Source organism: Malurus melanocephalus, unplaced genomic scaffold (genome assembly GCF_030028575.1).
Source record: "Malurus melanocephalus ecotype Western Australia unplaced genomic scaffold, MMel_1.1 scaffold_810, whole genome shotgun sequence".
Taxonomy (NCBI): Eukaryota; Metazoa; Chordata; class Aves; order Passeriformes; family Maluridae; genus Malurus; species Malurus melanocephalus.
Genome location: NW_026624042.1, coordinates 26 through 19,282, shown reverse-complemented (window position 1 = coordinate 19,282; position 19,257 = coordinate 26). Strand labels below are relative to the sequence as shown.

General features: G+C 46.5%; 2 protein-coding genes across 2 annotated transcripts; one reads left to right on the top strand and one right to left on the bottom strand.

Annotated features, from left to right (window-relative positions):
* Nucleotides 1-2,015: 2,015 nt before the first annotated feature.
* GDF5 (growth differentiation factor 5) lies at nt 2,016-5,267 on the bottom strand. Its single transcript, XM_057385323.1, has 2 exons — nt 4,505-5,267; nt 2,016-2,934 (listed from the first exon to the last, which is right to left on the bottom strand). Exons 1-2 carry the CDS (start codon nt 5,136-5,138, stop codon nt 2,066-2,068), a joined length of 1,503 nt encoding a protein of 500 aa, XP_057241306.1. The 5' UTR covers nt 5,139-5,267; the 3' UTR covers nt 2,016-2,065.
* Nucleotides 5,268-9,961: 4,694 nt separating this feature from the next.
* CEP250 (centrosomal protein 250) lies at nt 9,962-18,998 on the top strand. The gene is made up of 14 exons (XM_057385322.1): nt 9,962-10,078; nt 10,648-10,704; nt 11,406-11,488; nt 12,042-12,207; nt 12,881-12,987; nt 14,213-14,440; nt 15,046-15,142; nt 15,624-15,722; nt 16,484-16,642; nt 16,949-17,127; nt 17,581-17,763; nt 17,896-18,040; nt 18,315-18,461; nt 18,635-18,998. Exons 1-14 carry the CDS (start codon nt 9,962-9,964, stop codon nt 18,914-18,916), a joined length of 2,049 nt encoding a protein of 682 aa, XP_057241305.1. The 3' UTR covers nt 18,917-18,998.
* Nucleotides 18,999-19,257: the final 259 nt, after the last annotated feature.

The following is a 19,257-nucleotide window of genomic DNA, read 5'->3' as shown; positions in this document are numbered from 1 at the left end:
GCAGCTTTAAGTGCTTGTCATTCTACATGCCCACTGCCCTGCACACTGGGGATTCCCCATCCAGATAAGGGCAGCTTTCTGGTACCCTGGGTCTGCAGCAGGCAGTGTCAGTCCCTAAAGCAGGAGAACCAGGCAGGAGAACCAGGCAGGGTCAGTCCCTGGGGCAGGAGAACCAGGCAGGGTCAGTCCCTGGGGCAGGAGAACCAGGCAGGAGAACCAGGCAGGGTCAGTCCCTGGGGCAGGAGAACCAGGCAGGAGAACCAGGCAGGGTCAGTCCCTGGGGCAGGAGAACCAGGCAGGGTCAGTCCCTGGGGCAGGAGAACCAGGCAGGGTCAGTCCCTGGGGCAGGAGAACCAGGCAGTGTCAGTCCCTGGGGCAGGAAAACCAGGCAGGGTCAGTCCCTGGGGCAGGGATGACAGTGCTGAACCAATCTCCCAGACTTTATCTCCCTGCAGAGCTGTTGTGCATCACCAGGCTGCAGGCGAGGGCACAGGGCAGGTCAGCTGTGCAGGGTTSCCCAGGTGTCCAGCTGCTTATCCAGGTATGTAAAGCTGGTTAAAGGCTCAGCTACCCAGAGAGTGCAGGAGGAAGGGCAGAGCTTTATGTCACTATTTCTGGCTGTTGACCAAGAATTTAGGATGGTTTGCTGCTGGTGTGAGCTGGAGCATATCCAGACTGAGGTACTGAGAGGAGGACCTTGGGGACCGTACTCAGCTCCCAGCCACTGCCCAGCCCARTGATGCTGTGCAGAGCCAGGAAATCTCATGACCTGATGGTCTAAGCAATATCAAACCTTAGCATTTATATTTCGTACTATTGATAAACTTCTCTGTACTTTCTGATGTTCATAGGAGCTTTCTGATCTATCTGTAGCTGAACATTTGGTACCACTTCTGTGGGTGGAAACATACAGGAGCAATTCCATTTATAATCCATGAATAGATAAGTCTGGAATAGATAAAGGAGATTTACAAACACACAGCCCTTGGAGAGTGGAATAAGAGGACACCATATCTCTTTTGCAACCACCTGCATAACTCATTTTTGCCCCAAATACATCAAGTGACAGTATCATTCCCCATCAGATCAAACCAGGCCTTCCTTTCAGATCTTTCTTCAGACRTTTCAACAATTTCTCTCTCTGGCACCTAAATACACAGATATGTTTTGCATACCCCTGGTATTCTGCTGCACAGAAAAGTCCCTTTCACTTGTATTTATTGTACAAAAACATAAAACAATTTCTTAATTGCATTATAATTATGCAGAGTTGGACAGCTAGGAACAATGCAGCACTGTGTCAATAATTTATTACATCTTACACCATAATTGAACACTTTTACTATGAGCATTTGAGAACAACTTGGACCTTATACAGAATAATATATTTTGCTACATAATAATGGAAAGGTGGATACTTAAGAAAGATATGTAGCTTGGAGGAAAACATACATGGAAGCAAGTACCTCCTGCATCTACATCTTCATGTAAAACTTAAAACTTAGCCAACATATTATATTTAATGACCCCTTTTTTATATATGCATAGTTTCAAAAGCTAATCAGTAAGAAATCATATTACAGTGCACCTATTTACACCAAGACTGGGGCACACCAGACCACAACCTTCTCTTCTAGACATCGAGACTCTTTTCACATTTTTGAATGGACAAAGCACATGGGAATCCAGACAGAAATTCAGTCTCAAGAGCAATGTTCAAAGGAACAAGCAGGTCATATCCACAGCTCATAGATACCATCTTTATCCACTGTTTTGGGGCTAAAAGCAGGAGATCTTGAGGTGTAGAAGTATCATCTTCTCTGTCATGGACTTCCCTTAGAGTCAGTCCTGTGTTGCTAGCGGCACAAGGTCTTAAATCTAGATGTGTGACAGCATCCAAACGGTGCTGAAATGTGTCCAAGGAGAGACACTGGATTTATTGCTACAGTCCTTGTAAACACACTTACCCTAGAGGTAAGAAATCTAGTTAACCTTGTTTGAGGGGAAGTTATGTCCAATGTGTCTTATTACCTTCCACAACACACTGACGTGAGCAGCTSTTGTGCTACCTGCAGCCACACGACTCCACCACCATGTCCTCATACTGCTTGTAGACCACGTTGTTGGCAGAGTCAATGAAAAGGATGCTGATGGGGCTCAGCCTGGTAGGGACACAGCAGGTCGGGGGGGTGGATTCTGGGTCCATGGAGTTCATTAATGTTTGGATAACGGCGTGGTTGGTGGGCTCCAGGTGGGACCGGAGCGGGAATTCACAGAGCCCTTCGCAGTGATAYGCTTCATACTCCAGAGGGGCGATTATCCAGTCATCCCAGCCCATATCCTTAAAATTCACATGGAGGGCTTTTCTGCTGCACCTCGCCTTCAGATTCTTGGTGGGCCTCTTCCCTTGCCGAGTTGCTAGAGGAGCTCTTCTCTTCCGCCTCTGGTTGAATAAGTACTCATAAACAGTTTTGTCATCTTGGCCAGATCTAGCTTTGATTTCATTGAAGAATAAGTCTCTTTTTTTTGTCCTCCCAAAAACCAAGAACAGAGCCTTTTCATTGACCTGTCTTCCTGTTCTGTTAAATCCCACACTCCTGAGATCAACAGCTCTCCCCCTGTCAAAAGTTTCCAGCTCAAAACACAARTTTACCAAGTTTTTAAAGTTTCTGAAAAGTTTCCAGATGTCAAACACTTCCCACTTGGGTGTATCGGTGATACTGACAGTCCGAGAGTCCAGGAGTGTTGATGCTTGTCTGTTTGTAGAGCAACTAAATAATTTCACTTGGGAAGTTTTTCCAGAAGAATGAGACTTCCATGTATCAGAAGGCTTTTTCCTCAATATTCGAAGCTCTGCTCCCAGCAAACCATCTTTTTCTAATGCACTGATGTCAAAAATATATTTTTGTTTTCTTATAGTTGGTGCTCGCTCATCTAAAAAAACACAYACACATTTTTAAACATATATCAAGCATAGATCAATATCACTTAYTCAGTTCTAAATGTTTTTTCTCAAGTTTGTTTATAAGCCTAGAAGTTGCCTTAATTAGCCCACTGAACAAAAAGAGCAATTTTTGTCTAAGGGATCAGCTCTGTGCAGGGATCCAAAATAACTCAGTGATCACCAGGAAAAGGAGTTTCTAAATCTGCCTTGTAGAAATCTCATTTCTTTCACCAGTGGGCATTTTCTACCTTCAAACTTGTGATTAACCAATTGAAAAATAATGCTTTTTCAGGGCTGAGCACTCACAGGACCTATTCACCACTTCTATCCTACCTAAACTCCTGAAACAGAGCTTCAGTGGTGGCCAGGCCTCATGCTGGCTCCAAACATGAGCAAATTTACCCTCTGGTGATTCAATAGCAAATTAGTCCTTTAAAACCAGAGCATCCCCAGGAACTGCCTGACATAAGGATAATTGCCGTATTAACTAAACATGCATGATTCACAATTTTTCAAACTGGGCAGAAGAACTTTCCTCTCATTAACCTGACTCTACATTTGCTTGCTTCAGCTGGTAAGGAATATGGCTGAGCCAGCCCTTCAGTGACGTGACATTAACAGTGCCTTCCAGTGGCGAGCTGAGAACCTGAGTGCAGCACTGTGAGCAGTGTGTCCCCCCTTCCCAGGAGCCAAGCTGTCGATGAGGAGATGGCAAAYAAATCCAGTCCGGGTGAGTCTTTCATCACAACTCCTCCACCAGCTGTAGCCTGTGTTGCTTTCTTAAGTACGAGACGAAACTCTTACTAAGGTCAGTGGGAGCAACGTGGGGCTCCCCAGGCAAAGCGGTGAGGTGAACATCATTCTTTGGGAGCCTGGTTATTTCTCCTGTGGAAGTGAACCCTAGCCCAATTTGCCAAAAGTGTTTGGAGCTGGAATGTTGAACTGCAGGTTCTGGAGTCCCAGAAGTTACTACYCTTAGTGGTCTGTGCTGAGCTGTGGGCTCCTTGTGGCACCTGAAAGCTTTGAGCCAGTACWGATCCATCCACCCCACAGGATAATGACTCCTGGGGCTGCAGTATAGTTCCTCACAATTCTACCTTGAACAAGCCTGATTGGACCTTTCATATTGAGACTTGTGGGTTTTTTTCACAGAATAGCTCTGTTCTTAGCATATTAAATGTTTTTAGGCACACTACAGACTAACGCTAGCACTTTCCATGAGCTAGTTTCCAGCTAGCTAGAAAAAAAGAAAGACAAAAATGCAAAAGGTTTTTAAACACCTAAGCATGCAAAGACCGATTGGTTTTCAACAATATGCATCTAAAATACTTTCTAAATGTTTTCTTTGGCTGCCACACAACCATCTAGCTCTGCCTGTAAATGAGTTTTCCAAGATAAGGCAGGAGGACAAAATCTGCAGCAAAGYTGTGAGATTTCATTTACATTAGAAAGAGCTATCTGACTCTACAAAAGCATGATTATTTTCCAATACTCTCTACATTTATAAACACACTCAGACATCACTCTCTGTCCACACTCACACACGAGCTCCTTGCTTACCTTGTCCTTTGTCTATAAAGCTGGTTATTGTATTGGCAAGTCCAGCCTCCAGTTTTACACTTCCATTAACACCCTTTCTTTCTGCATCTGAGAGAGTCCTGTACAAAGAGAGCATGTATTCATGTGGCGTTATCGGGGGATGTCGGAAAGTTTCCTTAGCTTCCCTCTGGGTTACAGGCTCTTTAGTCTTTTTGGTTTTGAAAGAATCAGTGTCAGTAGTACTTGTGCCAGTTTTTTTCAAAGCCACCTTGCTGCTAAGATTTTGAACCTTTGGAGTCACTGTCCTTACTCCAGAAGGTCTGCTGGGGAGATGTCCTACCTTGCCCTCCGTGGCTGCTGTTCTTGAGGGAACCTTCTTTGACTCATCGGTCTTGGCCAGCAGAGCTCCAGTCTGCCCAGCACTGCTTTTAGTCCTGGCYTTTGAGGTCCCAGCACTGTATCCATGGCTCGCAGTCCTCAGTGTACCTGCCCGTGCGGAGGGATTCCTCTCCTTTCCTTCTGCTTTTAAAAAACCTAGTTTAGATCCTGAATTACCCTGGCCTGCTTCAGAACTACTCAGCGCTCCAGGAATTAGATCCAGAGACAGCCAAGTCAAATGCCAAAGCAGTAAAGTGAGAAAATGCAGGATTTTCATCCTCTGGTCTTCCTCTGAATGCCACTAAAGAAAAAATCAGAAAAGGTTCCTCCAGTTTGGCAGAAGAAAACATGAAAGAAATTAAAAACCAAAGTTAGCAAAAATAGTTTTCGTTTGAGATTAAAACATTTCAAATATCGTTGTTCAATACTTGTATCCAGTCCCATAGTGGAAATGCTCATGTACTCAGATATGATCTCCCCTGACTTCAGTTAGCAGCTATAAAGAACTTGTTCTTGAAAAGAGAAAGTTTACCACCTCGTTTTCTTCTGTAAAACTGACTGAAAACTTGAAGGAGTCTTGTTTAAATCCAAGGGTTTTTTTTTTTTTTTCCAAGAAGGAAGAATGGCGTAATGCTGCCTCTGTGTTAAAAGGTTTTTTTAAAGTTTTGAGTTTTGAATCCTTTCCAGTGAAAATATTTCACACACAGAGGCCTGCAGGTGCTCAGAAATCTTTTACAAACCTGAACTCTGGAATTGGAAACGGAATTCCAACAAACCTATTTAATTACTCTCTGATGTCATGCTGTCTAAACTAATTTAACTGCGATATATTTCTTTAAAAAAATCTTCTTTACCCTTTTCATTAGCATGAGTCATACTCTGCTTCATGTGAAACAGCTCCACAGGCTCAAAACTCCAGAGGATGCCTTTTCAAGTGGCAGTATGACCTCTGCGTCAGCCCTCGATGAACTTCACGTTTAGACAGGATAAACTGCAAGATCAACAACTGAGACCTGTCACACAGTCCACTGGACACGTACATAAACTAATTTAGAAGTAATTMATGTCTCTCTTTTTCCAGAGAACTGTTACAGTGGCTTCACTTTGTCCCCCTGTGACTGAAGGGCTGCGTTGTAACGCAGGCGCTTAACAAGGGTAACATTTAATTTTACACAAACACAATAGGGCYATGCCCGCAGCCAGGGTATTTTCACTTATTTATTGCTGTGCTTAAAAAAGCCCGTGTCAGCCGGGCTGGAGAAGCAGCTCCTCTCGGAGGGAATGCCCCGCAGGGCGGGCGCGGTGCAGCGGGGTAGCAGTGCACCCTACAGGCGGCATCCTCATCCTCATCCTCATCCTCCTCCTCCTCCTCTCTCTCCTTCCTCTCCCTCTCCAGAGCCACTCGGGAGCCAGAGACAGGCTGAACCCCGTCCTTCCTCTGGAGACTGCTGAACACCAGCCTTTTTTTTAACATTAGAGGCAGAATGTCCAAGGGCCGCCGGCCCCGGGCCCCAAGAAGGCTGCAGATCGAAACAAGTGTTCCTCACGGTCACGGCTGTCCTGCGGCTCTTTGGCTGTCCAGAACAGAGTGTGGCCCAAGTGTGCCTTTCATAAGCTGCAAAAAATGAACTGTTGTTCTAAATGAGCCTTCGGGAAWAAAGGCACTGGGCTGGACTCAACAGGGATTACTGGGACCCGTCTCTCATCTTGCACTGATGCTAAACCCAGTCCTTTGCCTGCAGCTGCTTTTTCCTTCTGAGTTAAGAAAAAAGGAAAAGGTAGACCACCTTTTAGCCTCATCTATRTGTGCTGCACCATTCCCCACCCACCCTAACTCATATCAGAAGTGCCAAACTACTTTCAYAAATAACAAGCTGCATGATATGAGGAGCTCTGAATGCTTCACTGGTTTTGATGGAGGAACTGAAGGATAGAAGACTTCAGTGATTTCACAGATGTCACAAATCAGGTAGATTCAAATCATGATCCTCCTGATTTTGATTTAATGGCGCTTCCTCTGATGTCAGTTGTGCTTTTGATATTCCCTGACAGAATAAAGCAGCTTCTCCTGGGGGTTACCTCTGGTGAAACCATTCCCCAGCAGCCACTGCACACCAACTCATGGTCCTCCCAGCCATGCCATCATTTGCTCCTTCCCATGTATCCCACCTTTCTGCTGGGTGTTGTGCTCTGTCTGGTTCTATGCCATGGGCATATTGAGCAGCTTGCCAGTAAGCCACAAAAACAGCTAAATGYTGAGATTCCACTTTTAGTCTATCCAGCTTCCAGTTTTCACAATGCTTGTAAGAATGTAGTATCTTTAAAAAGTCGTTTGGTCTATCAAACTCGGTTGAGATTTGCAAACAGATGATTTAAGAGATGGACATGCAAGAGCAAAAGGTAGGACAATGTGATTACATGGGCCTTGTCTTAGTAGATCAGATTAAAAGCATGATCATTCACATGTTCAAAGAATATTTACGTGTCTGAGATTAAAATACCTGAGTGGGCTGGACAGAGTTAGACAGAAAGAAAAAGTAAAAGCAAGCAAAACAAGCTGTGCAAACTAATCTCTTCTTAAAAGAGGCTTTCTTGAAGCAAACTCCATCTCAGTGCTTGGAAACAYGGATGCTGTAGAGGGATGGATGCTGACCTCAAACAAGATCCACAGATTGCGGGTCCCTATGAACCTTACACCAAAGTGGAGTTATTCYGATGCCTGATGATTTTTGCCTTTCCTTTTTATGTACCCTTTTATATACTTTCATACCTTTTTAGACATTTCTGCACCCTTTACATATCCCTTGTGCCCCTTAGCCYGCATCTTGTAATTCCTGTAGCCTGATATTCCAGCTTAATTTAGGAGTTCTGCTGGGCAGASAGACCAGACATCCTGAGGAAGGAGTCAGYGTRCYCTGTGCTATCCCAAACATGAGGCTCCAGCCTTGGGTGAAGTCTTCTCTCTAAAAYATMTTGTATAAAYTGGGCTCTAGCCTCATTCCAGGGGAAATTYATTAGAACAGGGGGGCATTATTTCATTTGTTAAGTTTCTTATTAGGGAATCCTAAATAGATATGCCAAMATGTGAAGTCTATAAGAATTGTATCCATGTTATGCGTGGTGYGCATTTTGCCATCGAGTTGTGCAGCTGGRATCCCAAATACCAAGRGTAAAACCCTTTTTATCCCCTTAACCATGTCWGTGTCWTTATAGAAACTSGCCCATCAAGGCAACAATTCCAGCTGGCTAAACTCAGACTCCACTGGTATCTTCAGTATGGAGCTGGAAATCCTCGTGCTGGTGAGGCTTTGGATCAGACACAGGACATAGTGGAAGAGGTGTTCTGAGCCTCACACTGCTCACTACCAGCCAAATTTCTGTGCACCCTCGAGTGCCTGGGTTCATATGGCCCATCTGTCCCTCTTGGGCCGTTCTGTGACAGCACATTCTCCCTTACACAGACTGAGCAGGGATCTGAAAAGGGAGAGCCACCTGCTCYCTGCTCCTTGGAGGCATTGTCTGCTGTTCTCCAGATCCCAAGATTCTGCCTACACGAGCTGTGACACCTTCTCAGACAATCTCAGTGAGCCCTTCTGGGTGTCCAGCATGGTCTAGAGGAAGGGACCACTAGGGAGCCAGAGGAACATTTCATGGTGTTGAAAACATTGTCATTCCCTGAGGATAAATGGCTATATTGGACATGTGATGCCAAGAGTTAGAATTTGGTCTCTGCTGCACACTTGCAGTTAAAGCTGCACATGGAAATCTTTATTCTAACGATCTAGCAGGAATTTCATTGTCCTTTCCCAGATGAACTAATTTTTAGAAAGGACTTATAGGACTGAGTTAACTCTATATATTAGGCCATTTGGGGTCACATTGTTTTTGCTTATTAAAACTAATTAACATTCTATTTCTGTGAGGATTTAGACCTCTGCACCATAGTTTTTCAGGGACAGTTTTTAAAATTGTGAAGTTATAATTTTAGGAAGGAACTAAAYAGTTCTGTGCTTTTTAAAAAGAAATAATTACTCAAAACTTACAGATGTTATACTTAAAACAGGATAAAACAAACAAAATGATGTTTCCAATTCCATGTGAAATGGTGGCATAATTTTAAAACTCTGTACTACAATGTTGTGGTGTTAAATAAAAAATTGGAAGTCTAAAACAATAATTGTGTCATTGGTTATCAAGAAACGTGGCTACATTTGCGAACAGTAGTGAACTACAAAGCACAGAACCATAGAATCATGGAATGTCCYGAGTGGGAGTATTATTTTTSTTTCTTGGAWCCACAGATGTACCTAATTCCCCCARCWCWGAATTAAGTGGAAATTACTTTTTTTTCCTACTTTTTGTTACCTCTGCCTATTACCAATCAGAGAAAGACGGGGTTTATTTCAAACTTCTTGAAGTCTATTTTCTTAGAGAGTCCCTCTATTTGGTATACTATGTTAATTAGCCAGAGGTGCCGCCTACAGGTGGCGTTCGTCTGTACGATACAAACACGTTTAAAYGATTCAAGATTCGGGAGAAATTCAGTGATTCTCTTTCCTAAGCCAAATTTACTGAGCTGACCAAAGAGGATTTTGGTGGCAATTCATTTGTTCTAACTCTTTAAAAACCAGAATGTCGGTGATGAAGCATTGTCACAGGAAAARGCAGGGASTRAAAACAAGTCWGTGTTATTCAGCAGCAAAATAGAAAATGAAACGTATTTTTAGCAATGACCTTAACTAACTCTCAGAACAATTCCCGATGAAACGCGAGGAGTTCCATATCACTGTTTTTTCCTAATTACACTCCCTGGCGGCGCAGCGGAGCGGAAGCGCCATGAGCGGGCAGCGCTGGCCGCGCCACGGGAAAGGCCCCGCCGCCCCTCATGGAGCCTGCGCTGCCTCCGGGGGCCGGGGAGCCGGGGGAGCCGAGAGAGCCGCCCCTCACGGAGCCCGCGCTGGAGCCGGGGGACCCGCCCCTCACGGAGCCCGCGCTGCCTCTGGCGGGCCGGGGGGACCGCTCCGCCCGTGGCCAGCGGGGCGGGACCCTCGGGGCGGGCGGGGCAGGGCTCCGGGCGGAGCGGTCGGGCCGGGCCGGGCCATGGCGGGCAGCGCGGGGGACGGGGAGAGCAGCCCAGGCTCGCTGCGGCGGCGGCTGCGGAGCGCGGAGGAGGCGCAGCAGCGCCAGGCGAGGCTGGTGCGGCAGCTGCAGGACGAGGTGAGGGGCGGGCGGTGCCCGGCGGCGGGGAGGGAGTGCCGGGGCCGCCCGCGCTGCCTGCGGAGCTCGGCGGAACCCGCGGGGCCTCCCCGGGCGGGCGGCGCCGAGCTCGGGATGGGGAGGCCCCGGCASCGCCCGTCCCGCACCGGCCCCTCCTGAGCTCGGTGCCCGCAGCATCGCCGCTCTTCCTCCTCAATAGCAGGGTTTGTCCCGGGCAGCAGTCGGTTTGCTTGCCAGGCAAGTCTGAAAGCTCATTTGGGTCGCTTCAGGGATCGCCTTGAAACATTGGTTCGGGGTACGTGGGGCCGTAGGTCAGGCGGAGCTGCCTGCACCTGTCCCGTCGTTCTGCTTGCTGTCGCTATCTCAGGTGAGCAGACAGCGCTACGTGTGAAAGAAACTCCGCCTCAATCTCTGTCATGTTGAAGTGAAGCTTCCCTGTATTGCAGCGATTTCTTGTTGAGTGTATCAGCATCACTGTGTTTGGGCTATACAGACTCAGAAGTTAATGCAAGAGGAGCAGAGTCTATTACAAGTTGCTTCCCTCATCTTCATTCTCTGTATCCATTCAGGTACTGCAGTACCAGACCTGGTGTCGAGAGTTGGAGCAGCAAGTGAGAGCTGGAGGGGTGAGTGCGCAGGCTGTGAACTAAAGAGAGTGTATCTAATGTTCCCAAATGCAGACCAATGAAAACCCTCCACAAATGAGGTCGTTCCTTCCCAATGTCAGGAAAGCAGATTTTTACTGTCTGAGGGTTTAGAGAAGCACTGTGAGTTTTCCCATCAGTGTTTTATCCAGGTGCCATTCTTAGAGCAGTCACTAGTCCCAGAAATGCCAGTCCAGAAAACTCAGCTGAGGATTTTAATTTTGTGAAAGAGTGCTTTATTGGTGTTACATTTGTCTTGGGTCTTATGAGAGGACTGTGCTGTGTGTTACATGGCACAGCTGTCCTGGAGAAAGAACCAGTTGAAACAGCATTCTGGAAGGCAGGAAGGCTTGTGTTCAATATCTGGAACTGGCTCTATGCTTTTCTGCTTCATGGCTAAAGTAAACCTAGAAATCAGAGAGTGGGAGAATAGGAGAGCATTCCCAGGCTTCCAGTCAAAGCCAGCACTTGAAGTTGTGAATTGAGGATACATAGCACTGGGAGAGTGAGGAGRGGTACACTGAGTAATACCCCTTCTTTCCTTCCTGTATTCACAACACTGTTACACCTGGAAGAAGCTGTGAGCTCCTGAGATATCCAACAAATTGATGGGAAAATGGTGGATGCTGACAGTTGTGAAGGAAGCACCAGCATCTGACTAAACATTTCCTTTCTTCTTAAAGGGATCCTTTCCCGGCAGGTGGGAAACCATAGCAGACCACAGCCTGGAGAACGCACTGCTTCAGGTGGAAGAGGAGCAGCAAAGGTACAAGGAAGAAACATTTCTTCATACTTGGTATCTTGGATGCTCATGGAAGTGAGGGAAAACCTGTCGGTGCTACCTGGTCTCCCCAAGGGAAGCGGTTGGGCAAGCTGCTTTGACAGGAGAAAGGTCCAGTCTGCTTTCTGTGGTGCAGTAATAGTGCTGAATGGCTCTGCTTTGAGAGGGGAGRTGGTGTGTGTATTCCAGTTGAAAGGCCATTTCCAGCCTAAATTATTCTCTGCTTTGGTAGATKAATGACTTGGGACAGTGCTAGAGAAAGGTGATATATCCAATGACCATCAGGATGAAGGGAGGCCAAGTTTTTACCTGTGGGTATTGTCAAGGTTGAAAGGGAAACCAAAATCATAGATGGAAATTGGAGGCTCAATGCACAGAGAAGCAAATGAGGTTCTTATCACAGAGGGATCTTAGTTAACCCTAGGAAAGTGCCTTTACTTTTTCTCAGGCAGCAAAGTCAGTGTTGAGGGAACTGGAAAATCAGGGATGCTGGAGAGCTGTTGTTCAGTGAGCTCATTGCTACTTCTCTTTCTAAAAGGCGTGAGAATCTGGCAGAAGTGAACACTCTCCTACGAGAGCACCTCGATAAAGCCAGTGAGGTTAATTCTGCCCTCAAAGAAGATGTTGGAAAACTGACGGCGGATTGGATGAGGGCCCGGGAGGAGCTGGAGYTGAAGGAGAGTGAATGGCGCAGTGAACGTGAGGTGAGGAATGACATGAGAATGCCAGCCTTGATGCCAGAGGGGAATAGGAATGCGTTTTGTTCCTGGCATGGAAAACTTGCTGTGTGGGAGCTGTGGCTCTGCTGAGGATGTGTTGGTGCTGGGCAGGGGTGTGGGAGGGAGGAGTGTCAGCAGATGGTGCTGGGGAGAGATGCCCACCTGCTGTGACTGCACTGCTCTGTTGTGAAGGCAGAGCTGGGCACTGTAGAGCAGTCACAGGAAYCCTTGTCTCTTTATTAGCTCCTAAATCCTTGTGTTGAGCAATGGAGACCAGAGAGGTCTGTGTGTGTTCAGATCCAAAGCRGCCAACAGAGAAACAAGACAGGCTTACTGTACTGACTGCCTGTTAGCCAGCCTGACATTGGGCTTGGAGTTTGTTGAGTTTGTCTTCCTCTGCTGMGACTGAGACACCTCTGCAAGGCAAGGTGATTAGTCATGATCAGCTTGCCTTGCTGCTACCCTCTGCTACAGGAGAGGTGTGGATGTTCCCTCCTTGGCAGGTGCTGTGGGCTTCTATGGTACCTCTTCAGTCCTTGATGCTCCTGGTGCAGTAGTTATTTAAGGGCACCTGGTGATGGTTTACTTTTTCCTATCTGAGCAAGCTGCATGACAGTGAAGGTTGAATTGGCATTTCTTTTTGTCTTTGCATGTTTAGCTTTATGACAGCTATGTAAGGGGGGAACATAACCGTCTGCTCAGCCTGTGGCGTCAGGTGGTGACCTTCCGCCGCCACTTCCTGGAGATGAAGACTGCCACAGACCGGTGAGTGGAAATTAAGGCAAGATCTCCTGCAGAAAAAATGGCTTGCCTGCTTTTAGGTCCTGCTTTTTGAGTATTGATATTGCATTAGTTACAGCAAGAGGTAGGATTTCTCCTTTGGCAGTCAGAAGCAATGTCATTCAGCATGCTTTGGGCTGTTCTGAGAAGAGCTGTTCGCTCCTCATCCTGAGATAAAGTTGAAGGGCCTTGCCCATGAGGACTGCCCAGGCCCTGACTGTGGTGATGTGTAGGCATATGACCATAGGCACAGGAATGTCACTGAAGCTGTGCATGCAGCATAGAAAGTGATCCCTTGAATAAAATTATGAAAACCTGCCTTTAAAAAATCTTACCAGGTTTCTTTTTCCACTGCTCCTAAGAGAAAGATCATTAATGCATATTTTTCCCATTTTCATTTCCAGCATACATTTATTCCGGTCAGTTTGTATTCACTTACTCCTGTTCCAGCATTGCTGAGAGAAAGAACAGCCTCTCTGCCCTGTTACTGCATTTTTCCAATTTATTTTGTTTAGTCTGMTACCTCTTTTTATGATTGTTTTCTTGTTCTTGGGCTCTCTGAGGTTCCTTTCTCCCAGTTTCTTTCTACACCAAGAAAAATAGTGTAGCCATAATAGTACCTTCTTCTGGTGTCAGCATGCAATTTCAAACTCTAGGTTACTGTCAGCYATTTGTCTTATTTAGTTGTAAGTCTTCTGTATTGTGTGGAGTGCCTGACCTGCTATTTAGTCCTTGTGTTGTTTGTGCTTTTAYGTTACAGCATTTCAGGCTGGTTCTTACACCACCTTCCTGAAATGTTYTATTATGTAGGGATGGTCTTGAGCCTGTTAGCAGTCGAGGTGGGCACTTAAAGGGTGCAATCCCTTTGTATAAAAACTGGATACCTTGGTAAAATTCCTGACATCTATTAATGATAATTAGAGTATGTTAATAAGAGTAATTAAAGGTGCTTGAGGCCTTCTGGCCTGTGCCATATCTTAATTCTTGTATCTGAGGAGAAAACAGACTCCTCCCTTGACTACCTGGTAAAGTAATTGCTCAGCTGTCAAGATGTGTCCTAGTCCCCAAGTGTCAGATAAAATGACTTGTCCCCAGCAAAGATGTCACCTTGCCTGCCAGCTCTTCCTGATGGATGATTGCATGCTTCGCAAGTAAGTCAGCTGATAAAGATGGTGGAGTGAACATTGGCTCTTTCTTGGTTCATCTTCAGAGATTTGTCAGAGCTCAAGGCRGAACAAATGAGGCTTTCTGGATCTATTCTTGTGAGCTGCTCCCACCTGAACTCCTGTGTGCAGCTCAGGGAGTCCATCACTCTGGGTAAACCTGTCCTGAAGGATCAGGCAGAGCAGCAAGTGGAACCAAAAATAGATCAGACAGCTCAACAAGTGACAGCCTTACAAGTCAGGTGGGACATGGAGAAGAAAGAGCTTCAGGACAGGTAAAGRTGTTTTAACTTTGCTGTTAGCAATACTAGCTTTTGTGGCAGCTTTCTGGATTCACAGATYGGCTGTGCTCACATTTATAACATACCCATTCTGCACAGCCCTGTTTGTGTCCTCAGTCAAACTCTTGCCTTCAGCAGAAAGGATGGAAGAAAATATCTGTCTGACAGAAATTCTTCTGTCATGGAGTACGACATGTAAGACAAGACTGGGAAAGAGATGGCCCCCTGACAGTGCTTTTGCTGTTAACYGATTCTTGGTGAAAAACTGAGTCCAGCATAAAGAGAGATGTGTTTCTTGTACAGCCCTTTTACTGCTCAGGGCTGTGCCAAAGGAATTGGGAGGATTTTGCCCAGGGCCGTCATAAGCACTGTGGCACCTCTGTGTTGACAATTCCTTGCAAGACTGAGTACAGAGGCCTTGGGGGAAAGAAGTGCCATTTTGCAACATCAAGCCTATTAATCTGTAGAGATGAATGCTGCCTTTGCTGTGTTTCCGGGATTGAACTTTTCTCTGCTATGCTTTGGGAAGCTGCTTGGCTCTTTTAACAGGTGCTGGTGTGCAAAGCTTTTGGAATGGCACGTAGACATTCTCTTCTCAGGGTGATGGAACTCTCAGCCTTGCTTGTACAATCTCAGAAGCAGAACGAGGAGAAGGAGAAGACCATGAAAACACTTAACGACACAGTGGAGATTCTAGTATGTTTTATCTTTACCTGGGAGATAGCCCAGTGTTTGCTCTCCAGCCTGAACACAGAGGTGTGGCTTCCTCAAGAGAAACAGTGGTAAAGATGCCCAGTGGATGGGAACATCAGGAACCTTGCCAAAATATTCCTTGTGTGTTTGACAGATGTGGAGTGAGTCCAGGTGCAGGCAGTGGCAGAGGAACTGCAGACAGTTCAGGTGTTTTCCTCTGAGGGGTGGCACTAATGCACTTCTGCCTGGGACTTTAGATCTCTAGGGATCAGAGTTCCTTGGAACTGACAGTTTAATAGCAGTCCATAAACACTAGCTCTTGGTCTTCTTAGTTTTAGGAAAGAAGAAATGGAATAGATATAGGCAGGAATATACTGGAATCACTAGAGCTGAGACTTCCCGGTGTGACAGTGTTACTGAGGATGGGAACGCTGCAGGTGGGAGCASCTCTTCCCTGCCCACCCTTTATTTATTCTGTTCTCAGGAATCAAGTTGGATAGAGAAAGAATTTGCAGCTTCATTGACTAACAGTGCCAAAGAAGAGAATCTTTTCCTTCAAAAGCTCATTAAAAATATCACTGAGGTGAGTAGAGAGTTGGTACAGGGACCACAYCCCTGTAAATTTGATTTTGAAAGTAGTTGAGGAAGGCAACAGACTGGTCCAGGGACTAGAGATGTTGTGTACTATCTGTGTTAACTGCCATTGCCTGTTTAATTTTTAGACCACTTTTYTGACACAGAACCTGTTCTAGCTTGTGAGCTACTGTCCTGTGACAATTCAGCTGAGTCACCAGAAGTTTYGGTACCTTTGCCTTCCCTACCCCACTAAGATCTCTCTTGGACTGTGTTTTCTGAGTGTGCTACCTGACATTTGTATTCCAGTGTTTCTTGGGCAATTCCCTCACCCTCTTTGAGCAATGACTCTGGYGTTCTTCAGATCTCTATGAAAGATCACTGACTTGGTCAGTGCACTTACCAACTCTGCTCCTTCCCTCTGTGTTCCGTGACCATTATGATCTCCCCAGAATCACAACTTTCAAGGGTAACCTTAGCTTAGTCCTAAAGTTATCTTAAYAGTGAAGGGTTGAATTGTCAGCTCTTCTACACAGCTGCAAGAAAATGAGTGTTCAGGCAGCCTCCAGCCACTTCACTCTTATGAAGAACAGCTGTATTCAGAAATCCCTGRAGTACTTATAGCCACAGGGACAAACCTTCTTTGTGGACTGTAAAAATGAGAGAATTGAGTTTTCAATGACTCKGGGGTAAAGTGGGAGGAGAAAGAGAACAAGATAAAGAAATATAAGTAAGATGAGCAAAAAGTAATAKCTGGATGTGGGCTTTCAGATGGTGTTAGACGACAGTGACAGCATGGTCAGCATTATCTGCACTGACAGTTCCCTGGCAGACTCTGGGGACATCTTCTCAGCTCGGAGATCTGTTGATACGAGGCATGCCTTTGGATTGGTTCTGGAAGCACTGGCAAGGATGCGAGGGGCAGCACGGGTGAGAGCTTCTGCTTGTCATCCACAGTGGCCCCAGGCTCAGTTCTGAGGCCTCGCTCAGCTYGACACCTTTCCATTTTCTCAGCCACTTGAGGTGCTTTTTCTGGCCTTCATACTCRTGATCCTGCACTGCCTTGCTGGTCTCCCCAGCTCTGTGTTCCACTGCTTTTTTCTCCTTGTGCACTCCCTCAGCACAGGTTTTGCCTTCTGGGGAGCTCTTTCTGCTAGCTGCTTCTCCCAGCTGTCTGGAGCCACCTTCCCTGCTCCTTATTGCTCATTTGTGTTCTTCCCCTGCCTGTTCCTGCAGGCCCTGAGAGAAGAGCTTTCTGCTAGGCAGGACTCAAACAATTTCCTGCTGCAGCACCAAAGACATCAGGAAGAGAAGTGCAGAGAAGTGCAGCAAAGGCTTGAGCAACTGGAGGAGAAATGYAAGAAATCCAGCAGCCACCAACAGCACCTTCAGTCTTTAGTAAAAACCCTCAGAAGGTGAGTGTTTCCTCCTTCTCCTGTGTTCCAGGAGCAATCTGCTTCCAGGTCTGGCAGTTCAGAGGGGTTCTGGGTGAAGAACTTACCTGCCTTACCATGTGTAGGCTTCAGTGTGGCTCTCACGCTTCATCTTGTCAGGACTTTTCACGCTCTACTGTGACTCTCAAGGCTCTCTGGGAGATGCATAGTGATGTTAGAGTAGAAGAGTCCTCCTTCTCACCGTGCTGCTCCCCTGAATTCTGTTCTTTGGGTGCCCCTTCCCAGCCACTGCTTCTCACTGAAGGAAGGCAAAACCCTGCCTTCCTTTCCATTTGCCTCTGGAGGACTTTGCGGGGAGGGAAAGAGCAAGGTGTTCATTAGCCTGCTGTCCCCAGCTCCATCCTGGAATGCTGAAAATGGGATTGGTGACTCTTCAGGCCTCTTCATTCTTCTATCTGAACTTTGTCTCTGCAGTGACTGTGAAAATCTCGAGAAAACTAGAGAAGAGCTACAGCAACAGCTTGGAATAATGGAGCAAGAAGCCTCATGTCTGCGTCAGAGTAATGCTGAGCTGCTGCTGAAGGAAGAGTCAGCCCAGGCAGAAAAGGCAGAGCAGCAGGAGAGGATGGAGAGAGTGTGCCGTGAGCAGGAGCTCCTGTGAGTGTTAAAGCTTTCCCTGGGCACTGCTGGGCTTGAGGAGACCCAATTTAAAGGAACAAATGGTGCCTCCTCCTCTCTTGTAGCATAGACTGTATTTCTATAAAAGCCTTCTCTTTCCCCTCTTCACAGAATGAAGGATTTGGCTGCACTTGAGGAAAAACACTCATCATTGCAGCGTGAATTGGTAGTTAAGAGGCAGGCACTAGAGAAATTGCAGCTTCAGAAGGATCTGCTGGAGCAAGAGAAGGATGAATTTGCCATGGCTCTGGAGAAGGTATGGACACGTTATTCCTAGGCAGCACTTGTGCGAGAGGGAGTTGTGCCAGCAAGATCACCTCAGATACTGTTTTGGGCAGTAGAAGACRGGGACACTGTTCTTCTTGGRGAATGGTGATCCAACCAGACARGCTCTTTAGGGTCATTGGTCCCCAYGAGCTTATTGGGAGCTCTRTCCTGRGAGTAAGTCCAAGACACCCYRGGGAAGTGGAATTGCTTCCTGCAGTCTGAGATGTTGCTGCCCTTGTCCCATTGTTCTTTTTCCTCTCCAGGCAGAGCGGTCGGTGGCAGAGCTGACAGGGGCTCAGAACAAGCTGAAYGCTGAAAGAGCTGATCTACAGGCTGCAGCAGCGAAGATGAGCAGCATCAATGAAGCTCTTGCATTGGACAAAGTGCAGCTGAACAAACATGTGTGGCAGGTGAGCAGAGTTGCCAGAGATGTTGCCGGGTGTTCCAGCTGCTGCTGCTTCTCAGCCTTTGTCCTTGGGACAGGCTGACTGACTGACTGTGGCAGTGTTCCTTTTGTGTCTCAGCCAATCTTTTATAATAATTCGTCCTGTACTTTATTTCCTCTATGCTTCTGTGACTGTAGCTGGAGCAAGAGAAGGAAGTTTTGTCTGCTAAAGTGGATGAGATGGAGCGAGCAAAGATCTCTGAGCAGGAGAAGCTGAACTTGTGTGAAAGAGCCAATGAAGAGCTCTGCACAGAGAAAGCCCGGCTAAAGAAGCTGCTGAAGGAAGCTGAGGAGCAACGGGAGGAGCTGTGCATGGAGCTGAGGACACTGGGAGAGGAGAAAGCAGAAACCCAGGAGAAATTGTGTCAGGTGAGGCCAAAAGTATGGTGCATCCATGTGGGCACTGGGCTGCTTGGATGAGGAAAGCTTTACCTGTTGGATTCTGCAGTGGTTTTGTCAAGGGACACATGGTAGTGCTAGAGGTCACAAGGCTTTGTATACTCCTTTTTGGAAATGTGTGGCTTGCAGAGCTGTTCCACAGTTCTCAGAGTCCTCTTCTTCTACAGAGTCTTTTAATCCACCTGTCTTTGCTGACCTTTTTTTTGGCTCTTGATAAGAAGCTAAGAGATGATTGTACTGTCAATAAATCTGAGTGAGTGGCAAAAGATGTGGCAGAAGAATCAAACTGTGCAGCTCTGAACCCTTTTTCTGAAACAAAAAAACAGGTCTCTGTGTTTCTGTTGATGCTTTTTGTCATGAAG